General features: G+C 42.4%; 3 protein-coding genes across 3 annotated transcripts; 2 read left to right on the top strand and 1 right to left on the bottom strand.

Annotated features, from left to right (window-relative positions):
- The first annotated feature begins 1,338 nt into the window (after positions 1 to 1,338).
- LOC133913993 (probable glycerol-3-phosphate acyltransferase 2) lies at positions 1,339 to 1,904 on the top strand. The gene is made up of 2 exons (XM_062357163.1): positions 1,339 to 1,617; positions 1,695 to 1,904. Exons 1-2 carry the CDS (start codon positions 1,339 to 1,341, stop codon positions 1,902 to 1,904), a joined length of 489 nt encoding a protein of 162 aa, XP_062213147.1.
- A 551-nt stretch (positions 1,905 to 2,455) lies between these two features.
- LOC133915081 (uncharacterized) lies at positions 2,456 to 10,336 on the bottom strand. Its single transcript, XM_062358089.1, has 10 exons — positions 10,147 to 10,336; positions 7,761 to 8,644; positions 6,503 to 6,632; positions 5,126 to 5,583; positions 4,914 to 4,994; positions 4,718 to 4,816; positions 4,347 to 4,505; positions 4,166 to 4,252; positions 3,904 to 3,975; positions 2,456 to 3,041 (listed from the first exon to the last, which is right to left on the bottom strand). Exons 2-10 carry the CDS (start codon positions 8,535 to 8,537, stop codon positions 2,733 to 2,735), a joined length of 2,172 nt encoding a protein of 723 aa, XP_062214073.1. The 5' UTR covers positions 8,538 to 8,644; positions 10,147 to 10,336; the 3' UTR covers positions 2,456 to 2,732.
- A 4,155-nt stretch (positions 10,337 to 14,491) lies between these two features.
- LOC133914058 (short-chain dehydrogenase reductase 3b-like) lies at positions 14,492 to 17,147 on the top strand. The gene is made up of 3 exons (XM_062357218.1): positions 14,492 to 14,518; positions 14,611 to 15,377; positions 16,466 to 17,147. The coding sequence occupies exons 1-3, from the start codon at positions 14,505 to 14,507 to the stop codon at positions 16,516 to 16,518; spliced, it is 834 nt and encodes a 277-aa protein (XP_062213202.1). The 5' UTR covers positions 14,492 to 14,504; the 3' UTR covers positions 16,519 to 17,147.
- The last annotated feature ends 279 nt before the right edge of the window (positions 17,148 to 17,426 follow it).

Raw genomic sequence — 17,426 nt, forward strand, 5'->3', positions numbered from 1 at the left:
AATCTAAGCACTAGAGAGGTTTGGAGGGGCTCTTGAATGCTCTTAGGAGGCTTTGTCAAAGAGTAGCTCAGCAACAACAGCAAGCAATGCAAAAAGGTGTGGAGGTATATATAGCTATCTCTAAAAAACTAGCCGTTACTGTTCTGGTTGACCTAACTCGGAGTATCCGGTGAACACCGAAGTCTCCGACCATAATTCCAAAATGTGCTCAGAACAGTGTCAGAACTAGCCGTTACAGTTCTGTTGAACTGCCCGGAGTATCCGGTGAACACCGGAGACTTCGGGTGGCACTTAGTTGCCAAAAAAAAAGACCCGGAGACTTGCCGGACACTCCGGCCTCTCTAGGTACCGGAGTATCCGGTGAATACCGGAGACTCCGGACAATTAAAATAAATGCTAACCGAGACTCTCTGGCTGAGTCTCACTCGGAGACTCCGGTCGACAACTCCATCTACCGGAGTATCTGGTGAACACCGGAGACTCCAGCCATTTTTTAAAATAAATGTAACCGAGGCTCTCTGCCGGAGACTCCAGCCAAAATTCACCAAGCACTGGAGTATCCGGTGAACACCGGAGACTCCGGACTCATAACACTTTGCCTATTTTTCGGTGTCCGTGGGTGAATGTGTCTCTCAACAATTGGTTCTAAGATGTTACTTTGAACATTGAGACACCATCAAAACTAACAATTACATCCGTCTTGATAGTACGACTTTTCTAAACTCAATTTCAAGATAAAATCAAATTAAATCCTATTAAGTACTACAAACCGTTTCTCTTTCTTTTTGAGAGACGTCAATATCATATAACTTCACCAATGAGCCTAAAACCTGTTCATAGCTTCAATAAACTCATTAATTCCTTAATCGTTTTATCATCAATAAGCTAAAACTCACTTAGGGGTCTAGATGCACTTTCAGCTTGCCGTACTATCTTGTAATGCTCTGGTTATGCTTTTTCTTGCAAGATTTGTTGTTCGTTCTATACTACTTGATATGTTCTTACTTCTTACTATTAAGCATGCAATTTTTAATTAAAAAGAAGCGCCGCAAGCAGTCATGATAGGCGCTGAACCTATAGCTCCCCGTGGCAAGACACCATTTTTTTTTATGTTAGTACAAACGATTCTAAACTACGAGCCGTCTATACTATTTCTAGTTCACAAACAGTTCAAAGTTTGAAGCTATATGTGATTTTACTTAGTACAGACGGTTTTATTTACGAGCTATCTGTATAATTTTTTTATACAGATGATTTAAAATCCATCTATATAAATTTAATTTATACAAACTCGTCCTCGGCGACCACTAACCTCTTCGCCTGCAACCACCGCTCTATATGGCCGCCGCCGCCGGGCGCGCGGACCTCGCTGCCGCGACGTACAGCATCAGTCGCCTCTCGGAGATCCTGTCGCCCATCCTCACCTTCCGCCTTACCCGAGACCGCGCGGCTGACCGCGCCGCCATGCAGGCGAAACTGTGGGGGCCCAGCGGCGGCGGGGGCGGCCTGGTGGTCTGCCCCGAGGGCACCACCAGCCGCGAGCCGTTCCTACTGCGGTTCAGCCCGCTATTCGCCGAGCTCGGCCCCGACGTGGCGCTGCACTCGGCGGTGGGCATGGTACGACGGCGGGGGGATGGAAGGCGCTGGAACCCCTGTTCTTGCTCATGAACCCCGTGCCGGCCTACGTCGTGCAGTTCCTGGACCCCGTCGAGTGCGCCGGCGCCTGCGATAGCCCGGAGGCGGCGCGCACAGTGGCGAACGAGGTACAGCGGCGGATCGCGGAGGCGCTGGGGTACACGTGCACGGGGCTGACGAGGAGGAATAAGTACCTCATGCTCGCCGGCAACGAAGGGCTCGTCGACGTCGACCACGGCGCCAAGAAGAACACTACTTGTACTAGCTAGTTGCAATTAAAGGCTTTAGCGAGAAGGATAAAAAAAGAAATAAAGGTTCTTTGTGTTATTCTGTGTTGTAGATTTAGAGTTTGTAGATTAAAATAAAGTAGGTTAAATTTTTATTTTTAATTTAAAATAAAAATAAAATAACTCAGTCTAAATACCTCTAACATACTCACAGCTACAACTCTATAGGTTCTTAAAACTAGGATACCGGTTCCAAAAATTCTAAGAACCGAATCTCTACCAAATAGGCTCTCACTATGCACACTTCATTGCAGGGATGGCTACAACGGGTGTCCTTGTTGCAACCAGATATTGCTGTAGGAAATTCATCATGGTTATGATCCCAACGACTACCTGCATTCCATATCTGACCTATTTAAAGACAGCAAGCAGAGCAATTTAATCATGGAGCCACAGCAACGTCAAACTAATTTTGCTGTGCCGATTTGCTGCTTTTGATTCCAGTAACATTTCGGCTAAACAGCACAGCTTTTTTCCAGAGAAATTAAGGGGTAATGTAGCCCATGCTAAAATTCCTGCAATTCATGGACACATAAGCTGAACATGTCTACATGTATTTTGCATTTCAATGTGGTTTGTAGCAAGTCATCATAAGCAGGTTCCAATGGTCAGGACGATAGAGTAATATCCACCAACACCGTGAGCTTTCCAAGTTGAGCCAGGATTTTCGATACCACCCTCTGAAGGGAGTGGCGTACCAACCATAGAGTCAGGAGGACCAACTTTTCGAAGCTGTATTGCATAACTAGTTACTCAAAAACGTTTATTTTGTGTTTTTCTAGAGTGAATGCCAATCCTAACCTGCTTCACTTACCACTGTTTCTTGCCCTTTCTCTTTTTCCTACTACTATTGCTACTGCTACCCTTCGCGTTGCTTCCACTGCCAGGAGAAGGCGAGTCGCTTTGCGCACGGAATGTAGTTTCAAACATGCCAGACTGCACAGCATTCTGAAGCCACTCGAAGAACTCTTCCTCGTTGATTCCTCCATCCATATTTGCGTCATTCGGGATCCCACCACCCCTCTGCGCCGAGGTGCTCCCCTTGCCACTACTCTGCTTTGCCAGACTGGCATTAACATGAAAGCTCGGCTTGTGAGTGTTTGCTGGGCATCTCATTCCCTGGAGAAGAACACAGATAACCGTATATCAATTCAGATAGCCCTTACGTCCCCGTATACTAACAGAAAATATCAGATCAATGTATCCTTACTTATCTGTCTATTAACAAGGCAGAGCCAGATTTTTTTTCCACTACTCCACATGATATTGTGGATAACTCCGCCAGTCACCTCATATTTGAGAAAATGTACAATTGCTCATATTCTAACTACAACTAGGGTTACCCGCACTTCATTGTGGAAAATTCATCTTGTAGTTTAGTATGGAAAATCTGTATTCCCCAAAATGCTAGGAAGGATTTGAAGCCTAGTTCCCTAGTCAACTAATCTTGTATGCATGGTTATAGACATTCTTTCTTGTTTAGTTTTAACAAATCCACACATGTTTTTAGTATTCCTTAGAAATCCATGTCAGGTTCTAGAAGTATGATCTATTAAATGTTTCCTTAGGTGCATTTATGTCCAATGGATTTGGATCCGACAGTAGTGTTAAAAATGTGGCGATGCTGCTCTCTCTAGTGCTTTCTTTAGAACTCATTAACTCATGCTTTAGTGTGGAGATAACATAGGTGTATTGTTTACATATCCACAATGCTAAAATTTATCCAAAATGGAGAATCAAAGAAAGAACACCTTAGTAACTAGTCTCACTAGTAGTTACTGCAATGCATGAGTTATTTCAGGGGTACCGTGCCCCTTTAAAGACCGAAGACCATACTTATGAGCATCCAATATGCAATACTTGGTAACATGAAAGTACTTAACAAACTAAGAGTGATGGCCCTTCCATGCAGAACAAGCAAATGTTTAATAGAAATATTAATGAACGGATCTGAAATTTCATCAAAGAAAATCTGTATCACCTGACAGTTGAACCACTCAGTGACATCAAATATGTAGCTTTCCGCGCAAACATATGCATGAGGTAAATCTGGCTGCAAAACAGTACACAATATCATGTCAGTCACAACACATTTGTGATGACTAGGTCATATGTTCAGTGGGTACAATACAACACAAGTGCTCCAAAAAAAAGGTACAACGCAAACATATCATTTTTGTTTCCTGAAAAGAAAGCTAAAGTTTAATTACTGAGATCAAGGGTTGGAATAATCTGACATTTACCTTGTGCAGCATCCCAAATAGAACGGGTTGAAATGACTGTTCAAACCATCCATCACCGTCTTTAGCTTGATGAAACTCCTTGCAGTCCTGCAATACAAAAAACATGATAGTTATTTTGAGACAATTACCAGTAGCATAGTAATAAAAAAGGCACCGATATCATATGCCCAAAAAAAAGCACCTGGCACCATCTAGCTTGTGATTTAGCTCTTCCTGTATAAATCCAAAGGTGGAAATCACCACACTTTTTGCAGGCTATTCTTCTTGATAAACTATAAGGACCTTCATCAACACCTTCAGAAGGGCTAAACCCATGTTGAAAACTGCCATTTCTTCCATTCTAGTAGAATTAGAGAAATAGCAAAGAAAAGAAATCACACCAATCAGATAGAGCATATAGGAAATGTCTTAGAACAACATAAACATTTGATGCAGCAGTTACGGATAGTTTTAGGAATCCACGCTTGAACTACCACAAAGTCAAATAAAAATCATATAGGAAAAGGCTACCAAAGCATAAATGGCAACCAGATAAAGGAAAACTAGCAAGACCTTCTGGGAAACACTCTGAAACCGTCTAAAGTAGTTCAAGAGTTCTTCCCTCCTTAACTCATCGTCATATGTCTTCCGCTTCAATGAATCAAGAAGAACCTGTGCATTGAGTTGGAACCTCATGAATATACACGACCTTAATAAAGATGCATCACAATTGCATCGGTAATTGTCTTAACAAGAAATATACACGGACCTCATATGCATTTTGAAGCTTTTTAAATGCATCAGCAGCTTTATCATTGCCCATATTCTTATCAGGATGGACTAACATAGCCTGCAAAATCAATAAATCACCGTTAACAAGGACTAATAACACAGCTTTGAGATAACACTAACTTTAAACTGAAAAGGCAACATGTACGGAAGTAAACCGGTTATGCAATTTTAGTTCATCTATAGCATCACCTTTTTCTTGTATTCTCTCTTGAGTGATGATACATCTATGTTTTCATATCGACGGAAACCTAATGCTGAATAGTGATCAGTACAGTTCAGTAAACGAGCCACTTCATCCTCAGAGGTTAACTCTTTCTCAGCTCCACTTGTTGAAGGATAACCAGGGCCTCGATCTGAGGCTTGAGGATATCCAGATTGTGAGGTGCTGTCTGCAGATGCTTGCTGGAATTCTTCAAACATGTTGCCTGATCTACCTGAGCTTCGCTCCGAGTTCCTTGAAGAACCATTGGATTTTTTATTGTCTACTTTGTTCTTCAGAAACTGCACTAGAACGTCACTAGAAAAGAAAGACAGGTTGAGGCTCAAAAGTAACCCGAGCCATCCAACGTAGCTTCTTGCACAATACATCGAATATAGACAGGTAACAAGGAGAGCTAATCGTTCACGTTTCAAGAAAAAGGAAGCACCTGCATTTTAGGAAGAAAGGATATCAAAACTTAATTATCAATATTACCGCATCTTTAGGGAAAATTGCAGAAACACACCTGCAACTTCTGGGTTCGTCAACCCCCCCCCCCCCTCCCTATAACTTCTTTTTCTTCAGTCTCCCACCCGCAATTATTCTGTGGTGTCAAATACCCCCCTATAACCATTGGCCACACAATGTGGTGTATGCATGACTGCCTTTTTTTTTAAGCGAAAACAGTAGGGGAGGCCCCTACAGTTGGGATTTTATTAAAAAAAAAGAGGCACTGTACAAAGAGAAAACTATACAGAGGATCTCCAAAGATCCAAAGCAACAGGGAATAGGAGAGCTAAAAGAGAATATCAAGCCAGCTTGAAAAAACTACTCTAAAGGAGTCCTTAATCTATGAGATTGCAGATGTGACTCTTCCAAGAAGCCTAACTTCCAAGAAGAGAGGCCTGGTCTTTTATTCTGAAAGATAAAGCCATTTCGCTGCTTCCAAATTTGCCAGACAGCAACCTTAGGTTACTAGGGTGGCATAGTGATATCTAGCATTACTTCTGGCATCTAGGGAACCATTTAAACCAATTATTTGGGCTTCATACTCACATACTTTTGAATATTCATCATATTTAAGTGTGTAAAATCAAAGTAGTGGATCCAATTTAATGGTACTACAGACTATGAAAATCATTCTAGAAGCCACCATATCATTTTGGAAGTCACACATGCACTATATCATGCAGTCAAACAGTGTCAAGGGGTATTTGTCATCAAATAAGAGTTGCAGGGGGTAGACCAACAAAAAATAAGTCGTAGTTTTTTTTTTTTTTGACAAACCCCCAAAGTTGCAGATGGGTTTTTGCAATTTTCCCAAATCTCTATCCCAAATAAATTATGGATCAGTTGTGGAACTTGACCTCCAAGAATTATTACAGAACTTGTTGTCCAAAAGCTTCCATAAAACCACAAAATCACCGCTGCAAGCACTGAGATAAGCAGGATACCAAAACCTATACCAATAAAGGCAACTGCAGAAGCAGCAATCACCTGGATAAAGAGAGTAGCAAAGACGGAAAATTTATGAGACAATGAGCATAGAATTTTATAAATCAAACAAGAAAAACACCATGACAAGAGCACTTAACTTCCATGATCACTTAATATATGATGTTATGGTATAAACTAAAAACATATTGGTCATTCAAGACAAACTTTTACTGAAGCTACATTTACTATCATGAGAGGCTATGAAAAGATAAATCAGATAGCATTACTGTGCGTTAGCAGATGCCGGACTTTAGTGCCCACTTTATGCAAAGCATTTCAAATTATATTAACACTGATCATAATGGAGAAACAGTAGAATTAGCAAACAAAGTACGAATTGAGATTAAAATAAAATAGAACACATAAAATGCAGGATTACATGACCATTGTAATGTACATTTGAGTTTAGACTTTAGATGGCATATGTTGCTTGGCAACTAAATTCATTTTAAAGATCCGAGGATAATGACCAAAACAATGCATATAGACTCCCACTACTGCAGATGCAGTACTGTGTTGCAGCCAGCTACTTAAGAAGCTCGCAAATGAAATGTTGATGGAAAGTAAAGTATGAGCAGGTTGACACTTCTAAGAAAGATCATATGTCCATATATAGCAAGCACATATTGCAATACGATAGAAATCACAAAACTGTGTGGGCAAATGAATGGAACTGCATGGGTAAAAGCTTTCATAAGTCACAGGAAATATATCATTTGCAATAGGAAAGAATATCACTTGTGCAAGTATTGCAACAAGAACCAGGTCTCTTGGTCCAATGATCTAGCTAGCAAGATGCCACTATCTACAATTTCACATTGAACAGGAACAAACATAAGATAACCATCTCATATATGCATGCACATTGGACAGATTAGCGCACAAGCAAGACAGCCCTTTCACTGTTGAGGTTCATAACCTTGCTGTATGGCCTAATCATTGTTATTTTTGTCTGTGGTGAAAAAATTGAATTATAGAACATGAACAAGGTTATCATGGAGATTGCAATATAATTTCTGCTTGGCTGCATTGTGCAACATCTTTGAGAAATATCATATACTAAGCCCATACACATTTACATTGTCAATAATTTTAGCAGAAAAGACAAAAGGAATAGCTGAACCATACCACGAATATGAGCATTTTCTTTATCCCAATCATTGCAAAAATCGATAGCATGCTGCACCAAAGTATTGCAAGGAGGGAATTTGTCCCCAGTCGTAGCAAAGAATCAAAGCCCCTCACGTTGCAGTCTAACCAAACCGCCAACGCAAGCAACATCAACCTTCCAGCATTAAGCATCCAGGCTCGAGCTATAGGATAAACATACTCAAATTTACTGAAGGCATAGGCATGCCCTTTGTTTACAATAGCCATAAGAGTGTTGATTGTTGGCCTTTTTCTGTCGATGAATCTTTTGCTTTCTTCCACTACATACATCATGGAAGCTCTAAAAATGGATGCAGCCATGCAAGCCATGCACCTGGTCTTCTCCAAAACATTTTCTGCCAATCTAGGCAATGAAGTTTGTTCTATCAAATTTTTTTTACCAAAGCCACGCCTTGAAGATTTCTTGCTACCACTTCTGTTTTTAGTAGTTCTTGATGGCAGATCATTTTCTTCTGAACTGCTTATATCGCAGCTGGTATCCATTTGTTGCTGTTTATACGAAACTCGGTCATCTGATTTTCCTGAGGAAGAGATGCTATTCTTTTTGCTGCTTCTTGCTTTCTTGTCGCTGCTTCCTTCAGAACCCTTTGGTCTTCCTTGAACATGTGAACTCGGATTTTCACTATCCGCTGCGCCCCTTTTGGGGGTACTTAGCACATCACCATCAGCTGTATTTTGCCAGTTAGGTGAAGCCTGATTGGGACCACTTTTGTTTTGATTTCCTCTCCGAGCCATGATTTCACTCAAAACAAGGTATACTGACAGCTTAGGTGTTGATATAGCTTTCACAGAACAAACAAGGATAAATACATATTTCCATCCCCCTTGAGTAAAATCAGTACCTACGGGTACACAAAACATACTTACATACCACAAAGATAGATATGAAAACACTACCAATGAAAGGAATAATAAGAAGAGAAAATATATACTTCAACAGAAAATATGCTCACATTCGCATGCATGACTATTTTTTATGATACTGAGAAACAATGGGTTTCATAATCTATCTGTTAGATACAGAACACTGCAAACTTCTTATGGTAAGTTAGGACAAAAAACAAGCCACGGGTTCCATAAATATGTTACCAAACAGCTCCCTGCTGGTGGGCAAAAAAATAGCGAAATCTTGTAAGGTTTAGTATTTGAAATTTTTAACTTCAAATTTGATATAAGCTGGTGGTAACAGAAGAAAAGAGCGACTATCTTCTTTTATACATGTGTGGGACTAAAGCAGTTTCTTGTTGATCAATCCATAGATGTTAGGGAGTTAAAGAAACATTTAGCAACCAGAAGGCTAGCAACACTGTCCCATGTGTTCTCAATAACTACTCCATGTGCGAAAATAAAACAATTAGGCTGTACATGTTCAAGATACTCTATGAACGTAAGTAGCGACTAGCTTGATCCAAAAAAAAATACTTGCTAAGGTTAATGATCAGAAAGAAACCGCTGTTTTGTCTGTTTGGACATTGAATGAAGTATCAACATCGCTGGCCAATTTATCGGGGTGTGAACAATTCTGCGTGCATGCGTGTTGTCACTACCCCCGGTGTTTAAAATAATCAGCCTAGGTGGCGCCTAGGCGCTAGGCGGTGGCCGGCCGCCGCAATTACAGCCTAGGCAGTAAGGCTAGGCGGCCACTTGGGTGAGGTCCAGTCAACCTTAGCCGCCGAATATCACCAGCCGATGTCGATCCCGCATACTCCCATGCCATCCTGCCATTAAGAGCTCTTCCCCACCTCCATTTATCCCCTTCCTCCTCTTTTCTCTTAAGAGCTGGTATTGATACCCGCATGATGTTGTCCATCGATGTGAATGGTCCCATATAGAGATGACTATATACCACTTTACCAAAATCTGGCTGGATCCAGAATTTCAATAAATCCTCAGCTAGCAGTGTTTCCATTCAGGGAGTTGGAATCCTAATCCCCAGATAAGTCAGGTAAGTATGCTCCTACAATGCAGCACATATTCAACTCATGGAAGACTTATCGCTTACAAGAACTAAGTTTGAGTTAAGTTCAGCTTCCCTACTGTTACGGAGCTCGAGTAGAGCAGTTGTCAACTAGTGTGCATCGCCAAAACCAACAGGGCATCGGTGCTGCAAGGGGCGAACGCTGGGGCACAAAATTCTTTGAAAATAAACTACACCCGCACCTTGGGTGCCATTACTCCCTATTGTTGTGTCAACTAATACCGATCGGTCCAGCGCGGACGAAGAAGATAAGCCTAATCGAATCGAACCATGGATGGATTGCATTGGATTCTAGGGTCTCGCCACGCAGCCAACGAACTCTTAGAACAGGGGAATCCCATCCAAAAAAAGCTAGGGCGTACTTACCAACACGGGAAGAGATCAATCCGCGCCCGGGCGGATCTCCATCCCACTAGGGGCGACGTGGGGAGCGGCGGCGGAGGATCGGCGGAGGGTGGGAGGCTAGGGTTTGGACTCTGAAGGCGTGAGACGAGACTGCTCGCTCGCAGCCACGCTCCGGTTGGGTTTCTGCCTGCCCCTCTACTCCTTTACTGCTCTCTCTTCAGTAATTTCTCGTTTTTTATTTTTCAAAACTTTTTTCTAAAAAGATTTTAAAAATAAATCTCCTGTATTTTTTAAAAAATAAAACTTTTGTCCATACTAGGTATGTTGCCGGTGACGTGGCCAAATCCTTGCCACGGACAACTTTGTCCCCACACGATAATGTTGTCACGTAGCCCAGGTCTAGCGGCATTGCAAAAAGAGCTGACTTGGAAATATGTGAGGAAGTTTATTCTTTATATTTTCTAGAAAAATACTTTTAAAATTAAAACAACCTAGTTTCTCCCCATTTTTTGTTTTGCTTTGATTTTATAATGTATGAATATTTCTTCCAACACCAAGTCGTACCCCTACTTAGACTTGTTGTATGCAGAAACTTCACACGAGTTTTACATGAATTAATACGTGTCGTACAGGAGTGTTATGAAAATCCCATGTTTTTTGCATTGGATCATGACTTGCTTGCCATACGGGTGGTTATCTAACTAAGCTTGTCATAACTGGATCATATGAGATCTCTCATACGTCAGATAGCTTGACTATAAATAAAGAAAGGATCATTACAATACAAATATTGTAAAAATAAACTCTAAACGTGACATGTTGATATATTATAATATTCCTAATTAAACTTAGATTGACAGCTTGAACGTGGCCACTGCACACATTTAACAGAATGAGGGGGCATATATGGGTATTCATTCCTTTTTCCGAAAATCTCCTTTGCAGCCATGCCCAATTTTGTTGCGAGTGCGAATTAGAAAAATATTAAGTTTCTAAATCTTGAACCTGTGTTGTTGGATTTCGAAATTTCCATCACGTTTTTTCCTTGTCATCGGAGAAACTGCATGAAGTAGCCTACACTCTACACTGAAAAGTGGAAACAGAAGTAGCAGCTCCTGGCTGACTTCTGACTTTCGGGCCCTGGATCTTATTTTTCCTTTTTTTTTTCTTTTCTTTTCTTTTTTTCACGAGATGAATAAATCACCATTACCACCAGCAGACTGGAACCAGAGGCGAAGTTAGAATGAAAATAGCTCGGTGCACCGCTCACTATAGGCGTAGCAATATGCATAAATTTGAAGCAATATTATGGTCAATATGTGCAGGTTAGTACTGAGATTTTTTTAAACTGGATTTTTATGCATTTGAGAAGGTGGAAAAATCAAATAGATAAATATTAGATAGGAGGAATTGACAGACGAGATATATTATAAGTTCATAAGGGCACGTGGAGTTATATTTCCCCTTAATTATCTATGCTTTTGATTTGAACCACTAGCACATCAACCCGTACGACTGCACAGGCTAGAAATTTAGCTTACGGCTGAATTGTAGATATTTGTATTAACAATAGTTATATGCTAAGATACACCAACTATTTATATTTAAATATTAGAATGTAAAATATAAATGTAATTTTTTTCATAATATTGGAATCATGTTTATTATTTGTGAATAGATCTAATTTATAATTTTCATTTTATGTGTTATGCAAATTGATTTTTATTTGTTTCTTGATTTTTTGAAATTATTATTATTTTTAATGTCGTCACCGTATCTCATATTATTTTTTTTGAAATACATTATAAATTCTTTGATATTATTTTGTGTGATAATCCGTAATATGTTTGTGTTCTGTTATTTTAATTGTGTAATATTTGATTATAATTGATTTGGAAAAATGTGTTGATTGCTAACGTAACTAAGTTGGAGTTTGCTAACATAACTTGTTGGACAAATAGTATCTATAATAAAAAAAAAGGGAAGGAAAGATAAGGTAAGAAGTAATCTTAGGGCTGGACTCTATGATTTGTTTTTTAATCTTCTATGTTGTTTCGTCTGGTTGTTGATTTATGATTATAGTTAGTCGACCAATTAATTCGACGGTCGGATGTTTTGCTTTTTTATGAGAATTTTTAGAATTTTCTTAGAATTAACGTGGAGGCACGAGAAGAAACCTTCAATTAGTAAATATAAGATGTGTACAAAAGATATTGCACATGTTCTTACCATTCGGACACCTAGCCAGATCCGTAAGCTACATTTGCTAGTATGGCCACACATAGCTAGACGCATAAGACTTGATTGCAATGCACTAAGACTAATGTGCTCAGGCCGTGTGCACCTCCAGATGCAGAAGCCGAGATTTTTAACCAATTATCCAGAAAAAACTAAGGGTAATCTGCTGGACAAACTGCTCCTGCGTGTATTTTTAACCTAATATCTAGAAAAACTAAAGTATCCATGAGTGATTAGAATCGTGAAGCTAGTAGCTCCACTGATTCAGCCATGGGAGTGCATGCTCAAACTTCAGAATACCTCACTCAGGTTCAGAAAGCATATAACTGAAGTCTGGTGGTCACAAGAGAGGTGGATCATGATTATTTACCTAACTGATGCACAATGATTGAGCAGTAGCAAAAGAAATGGTAGATTAATGGCTGGCCAAAACTCAAAAGGGAGAGGGGAGAAAGAAGAAATGCAGTACTTAACCATCTACAACCATATTCCCTTCATTTCGTTCCCTTCTCGATTCCCTTCCCTGTTCTCATTCTTTTTATTTCCTCTCATCTCCAACAGCTTCCCCTCGAGGAGAATCGCGAAGGGAATGGAGAGAGAATCCCGTCCTGAAGGGAATGACTCTGAGAATCTCGTCGTGACGGGAACCGTGAAGGGAAACCGTTGGAGCGCTGAAGGGAACAAAAATCTCGTCGTGAAGAGATTTTAGCCCCTGAAGGAAAACCGTTAGAGATGATCTTAGGATGAGGAGCAAGCCAAGCTGGAGTGTCATGTTTCTGCTCATAGGATTCTTTACTCTCTCTCTCACCCCCCACCCCCACCCCCCCCCCCACCCCCCGCCCTCTGTCTCTTCAGTTAAGGTCAACTGCAGCAACGCAATGCAAGTACACCGTCGTTTGAACGCATCGATATAGCAGTCAGCTCTGGCTGGCCGCTGCGGATTACAAACAAACTCAACTGGAATGATGCTTTTGGTTGTAAAGTCAGAATCAATTCCATTTTTGCCTCTCTTTCAAATCTTGAGTGTCAGAGAGCACCCGCACCAACAGTAAGCAGTCACCACCCTACTTTCTAAAACTAAACAAGAATCAGCTAGCGCTAAACAGCTAGATTATTTGCAAAAAAAATTCAATTATTCAATAACAGTATCAACAAGCACTAAGCAGCTTAATCATGAGACCACTAGAAAACGGAGAAAGAAATGCTCCAATTCAGAGTAACACTTTCACCATTTCGCCAGCCTAAAAACTGAGTGAGAATAAGTTATGTGCTTTGACCGCAAGAGAGGCAACTGCCTTCTGCCTGCCGAGATCAAGGCAGGAAGAGAGTCAGAGCAATTGATTGGTTAAGTTGCTGCTGCTCTTGACCTGAAACAGCGAAAGCAAATGGAGTTAAAAACAGCTTGCAGAGCTAACATGATGGCACGAGATCCGATGAGAGCATCGACCATCAGTCCAGACCCCAACTGTCTTGCTCTCAGTCGCCACGATTGAACAGGCACATGAACAGACTCAGGATGTAAAATAACAAGCACAAAAGTTCCTGCAAATTTTGCGCACCAACCTTCGCTTTTTATTTTATTTTTTCGAGCAAAGCAAGCTTGTATGTATTAGTAGTAGTGCATTGCTACTAATAACATTATATTCAGGATGCTCTCTTTTTTCATTTCATGAGTCACCAAATAACATTATATTCTGATCTTGTATGGATTACTAGTAGTGCATTGCTAGCATTGAGCAGTGCCCGGGCCAGAGCCGTGTAAGACTGCAATGGCTGTGTTTGCCTCAAAGGGTGCAATCACCCATGGCCTCCACATGCACCTGCTCCTCCTCCTCCTTCCATATCGTGTCCACAGATTCATCTCCTCTTCGATCGTATTCCCCGTTGATCCATCAAAATCCTAAACCATGATGGATTCAAGTAGTTTATGGCTCATTTTTTTCAACATTCAAGAACTAATTTGGTATTAATCTGTAAGTGTAACAATGCTCAATCATGCCCTCTCGTTTCTTTTAAAAAATTGTTGCTTTATGATTAAAATACTAACCAAGTTGACGAAATTTAAAGAAAACTAAGGAATCCCTATATAAACACATCCAAAGTCCATCCCTAACCATGCGCCAACGAAGTTAGCATCGACAATGTCAAAGCCAAGGTTAGTGCTGGTGGCCTTCATTTTTTAGTTCGAGTTGCGACGTGCATGCAGCTCGTGCGTTGACATGGTTGAGTTTTGATGGTCGACGACAGGTTGGACGGCAAGGTGGCCATCGTCACCGGCGGCGCGAGCGGCATCGGCGAGGCGGCGGCGCGGCTGTTCGCGTCGAGCGGCGCCACTGTGGTGATCGCGGACGTGCAGGACGAGCTGGGCGAGGCGGTGGCCGCGTCGGCCGGGTGCTGGTACATGCGGTGCGACGTGACGGACGAGGCGCAGGTGGAGGCGACGGTGGGCGCCGTGGTGGCCGCGCACGGGCGTCTGGACTTCATGCTCAGCAACGCCGGCGTGCTGCTCCCGACGTGGTCCGTGATGGACATGGACCTCCGCGAGCTGGACCGCGTGATGGCCGTCAACTTCCGCGGGGCCGCGGCGTGCGTGAAGCACGCGGCGCGCGCCATGGTGTCCCGCGGCACCCGCGGCGCCATCGTGTGCACGGCGAGCGTGGCGTCGCTCCAGGGCGGGTTCGGCCCGGCGTCGTACACGGCGTCCAAGCACGCGCTGCTGGGCCTGGTGCGCGCTGCGGCGGGGGAGCTCGGGCGGCACGGCGTGCGCGTCAACTGCGTGTCCCCCGGCGGCGTGGCGACGCCCATGAGCTGCGCGCTCATGGGCGTGGGGCCCGAGGAGCTGGAGGCCATGACCGTGCCGCACAGCGTGCTGCGCGGGAAGGTGCTGCGGGCGGAGGACGTGGCGGAGGCGGCGCTGTTCCTGGCGTCCGACCAGGCTGCGTTCGTCAGCGGTCACAACCTCGTCGTCGACGGCGCCACCACCGCAGTCAACCCCGCCGTGCTGCACACCGTCGGTATGTGAATGTCAAAGATATACTCGTAGATACCTTGATGCATGTTCCATCTCTTTGGTTGTTTCGATACATTGATTTGGTTCCACTTTAGACCCAGTTTGGAACACTGAATTTTTCTCTCGATTTCTTTGAGAATCAAATGTTTTGCAGTGAAACTTCTGCAAAATTCCAGTGTTCCAAAAGAGGCCATTGCTTTGTCCATATACCTCTTCAGTGCTATGAAAAATTATAGCTGCTACAAAAAAAAAATATGAGGCTATGATAAAAAAAGCATTAAGTTATCAACGTTGATGCCTGGCTATTACAGTAGAATATTATAGCTGCTACAAAAAAAAAACAGACTGATGCTGCTCGCCATTTTGTGAAATGCACCAAGTACTCTTTTCTTTTTGGTCTAAGAAAAAAAGTAGTTGGTTGGTAATCTACATTTTCCCCCTCCAATCAGAATGCAATGCATTCCCTGAATTGCTCTGTGACATAAATCTCACCATCTTTTTCTGAAGCTTGAAGAAAAGAAGGATTTCAAAGTCTGAACCCACTTTTGTTTTTGTTTTTTTTTGGGAACCTGAAGGCATGAGAGCTGTTGTTTATATTAATAAGAAGAAGCACCCCACCGATGATGGAAAGTATTTACAAAACAAAAGGAAGGTCGTAGCCAAAAGTATTGAAGGCCTATTCTCACCTAATTTAATTAGACGCCCCAGGCGCCGTGCTCCTGCGAGGTCCCAAAAGACCGCCTCCTATGGCTATATGATTTTGTGAGCCATTGCGAGTGCGGTTCGATAAGCGCCGTTGAAAATCCTGGCATTTCGTTCCTTCCAAATCTCCCAGAAAATCAGTATGATCAGTGACCTCAAACCCGTTCCGGGAATGTTCACCGTATCAGCTTTGGTCAGCGCACACATGAGGCTATGAATCTATGATAAAAGTCAGCCACTGGGGCACGTGGTGCTGACAAAAGTGACTACACGACTAGTCGTTGTGCTTGCAAATCGTAATCACTGCTGCTTGACACTTGACGAGCAGAGAGATTAGTTTAAGCGATGCCATGTCTGATTAACTCTGAGATCTTTTTTTTTTTTTTGAAGGGAGAATCTCTGAGATCTTCTTGTCCCAGAAGGAATTGACATCGAGGTTGTGAGGGCAGCACCTGCTTCTGCTTCATGTGCAGCAATGATTACCTGCAGTATCAGTCACTGATCAATGCACTTTGTGTTTAACTTAGTTGGTGATCTGTATAATTTTCGCCTGGCACTATCAACAAGCTCGTAAAAAGCAACAAAATTAATCTGACTACAACAAAGCAGTTCAACTCTGCCATTCTGGAGATGTAGTGCAATGGACGCCTGAATGCGCCCTAGAGGCCCCCAAATACTGCATTGATGTTGTTTCAGCTGAGACACTCAAAATCTGGGGTTGATGAGATCTTCATGCTATGAAATCTGAACAACCTGGTGTGCTCTGAATTCTGAATCTCGCATTGCATGATACGAGTCTACGCTTTCTAACATTAAATTTGAAGATTATTCTTGGCTAATTTTGTGTGATAATTACCTGAAAGAAAGACACAAAGAACACTGCGAGTGCGTCAAAATGTCAAATTCGAATCTTTGGTGGTCGGTTGCCTGTTGATTGGCGTGGGACGGGGCGATCGCGCGTAGCTGGCCTCTCGCCTCGTGAAGAACAAATGCCAGCTGCGTGCTCACCGCCATACGCGAGGCGGAGCTAAGCGCGAAGGTGCTATGCGGACGGTGGGCGGGCATGGAGCAAGGCGGCGGCGGCGGCCTCGGGCGAGCGACTCGAGGAAGAAGTGACTGGACTGAAAACAAGTGTAATACCAAGTCTTCAAAGGGGCTATTTGCTAAAACACACCGGCAGCTCTAGCTTATCCTCGATCTTTTTCTATGGAAGATTACTCGATTTTTATTGAAAATCAATAAAAAGTTTGAAGAACCATACAGAACCAAACCGAAAACGAAACAAAAATAAAGCTGGGAGGACCAGCTGACAGATTAGAGACTACAGCACAAAGCTTCAAAACATCTAGGT

The sequence above is a fragment of the Phragmites australis genome, chromosome 4 (assembly GCF_958298935.1).
Source record: "Phragmites australis chromosome 4, lpPhrAust1.1, whole genome shotgun sequence".
In the NCBI taxonomy this organism is placed as follows: Eukaryota; Viridiplantae; Streptophyta; class Magnoliopsida; order Poales; family Poaceae; genus Phragmites; species Phragmites australis.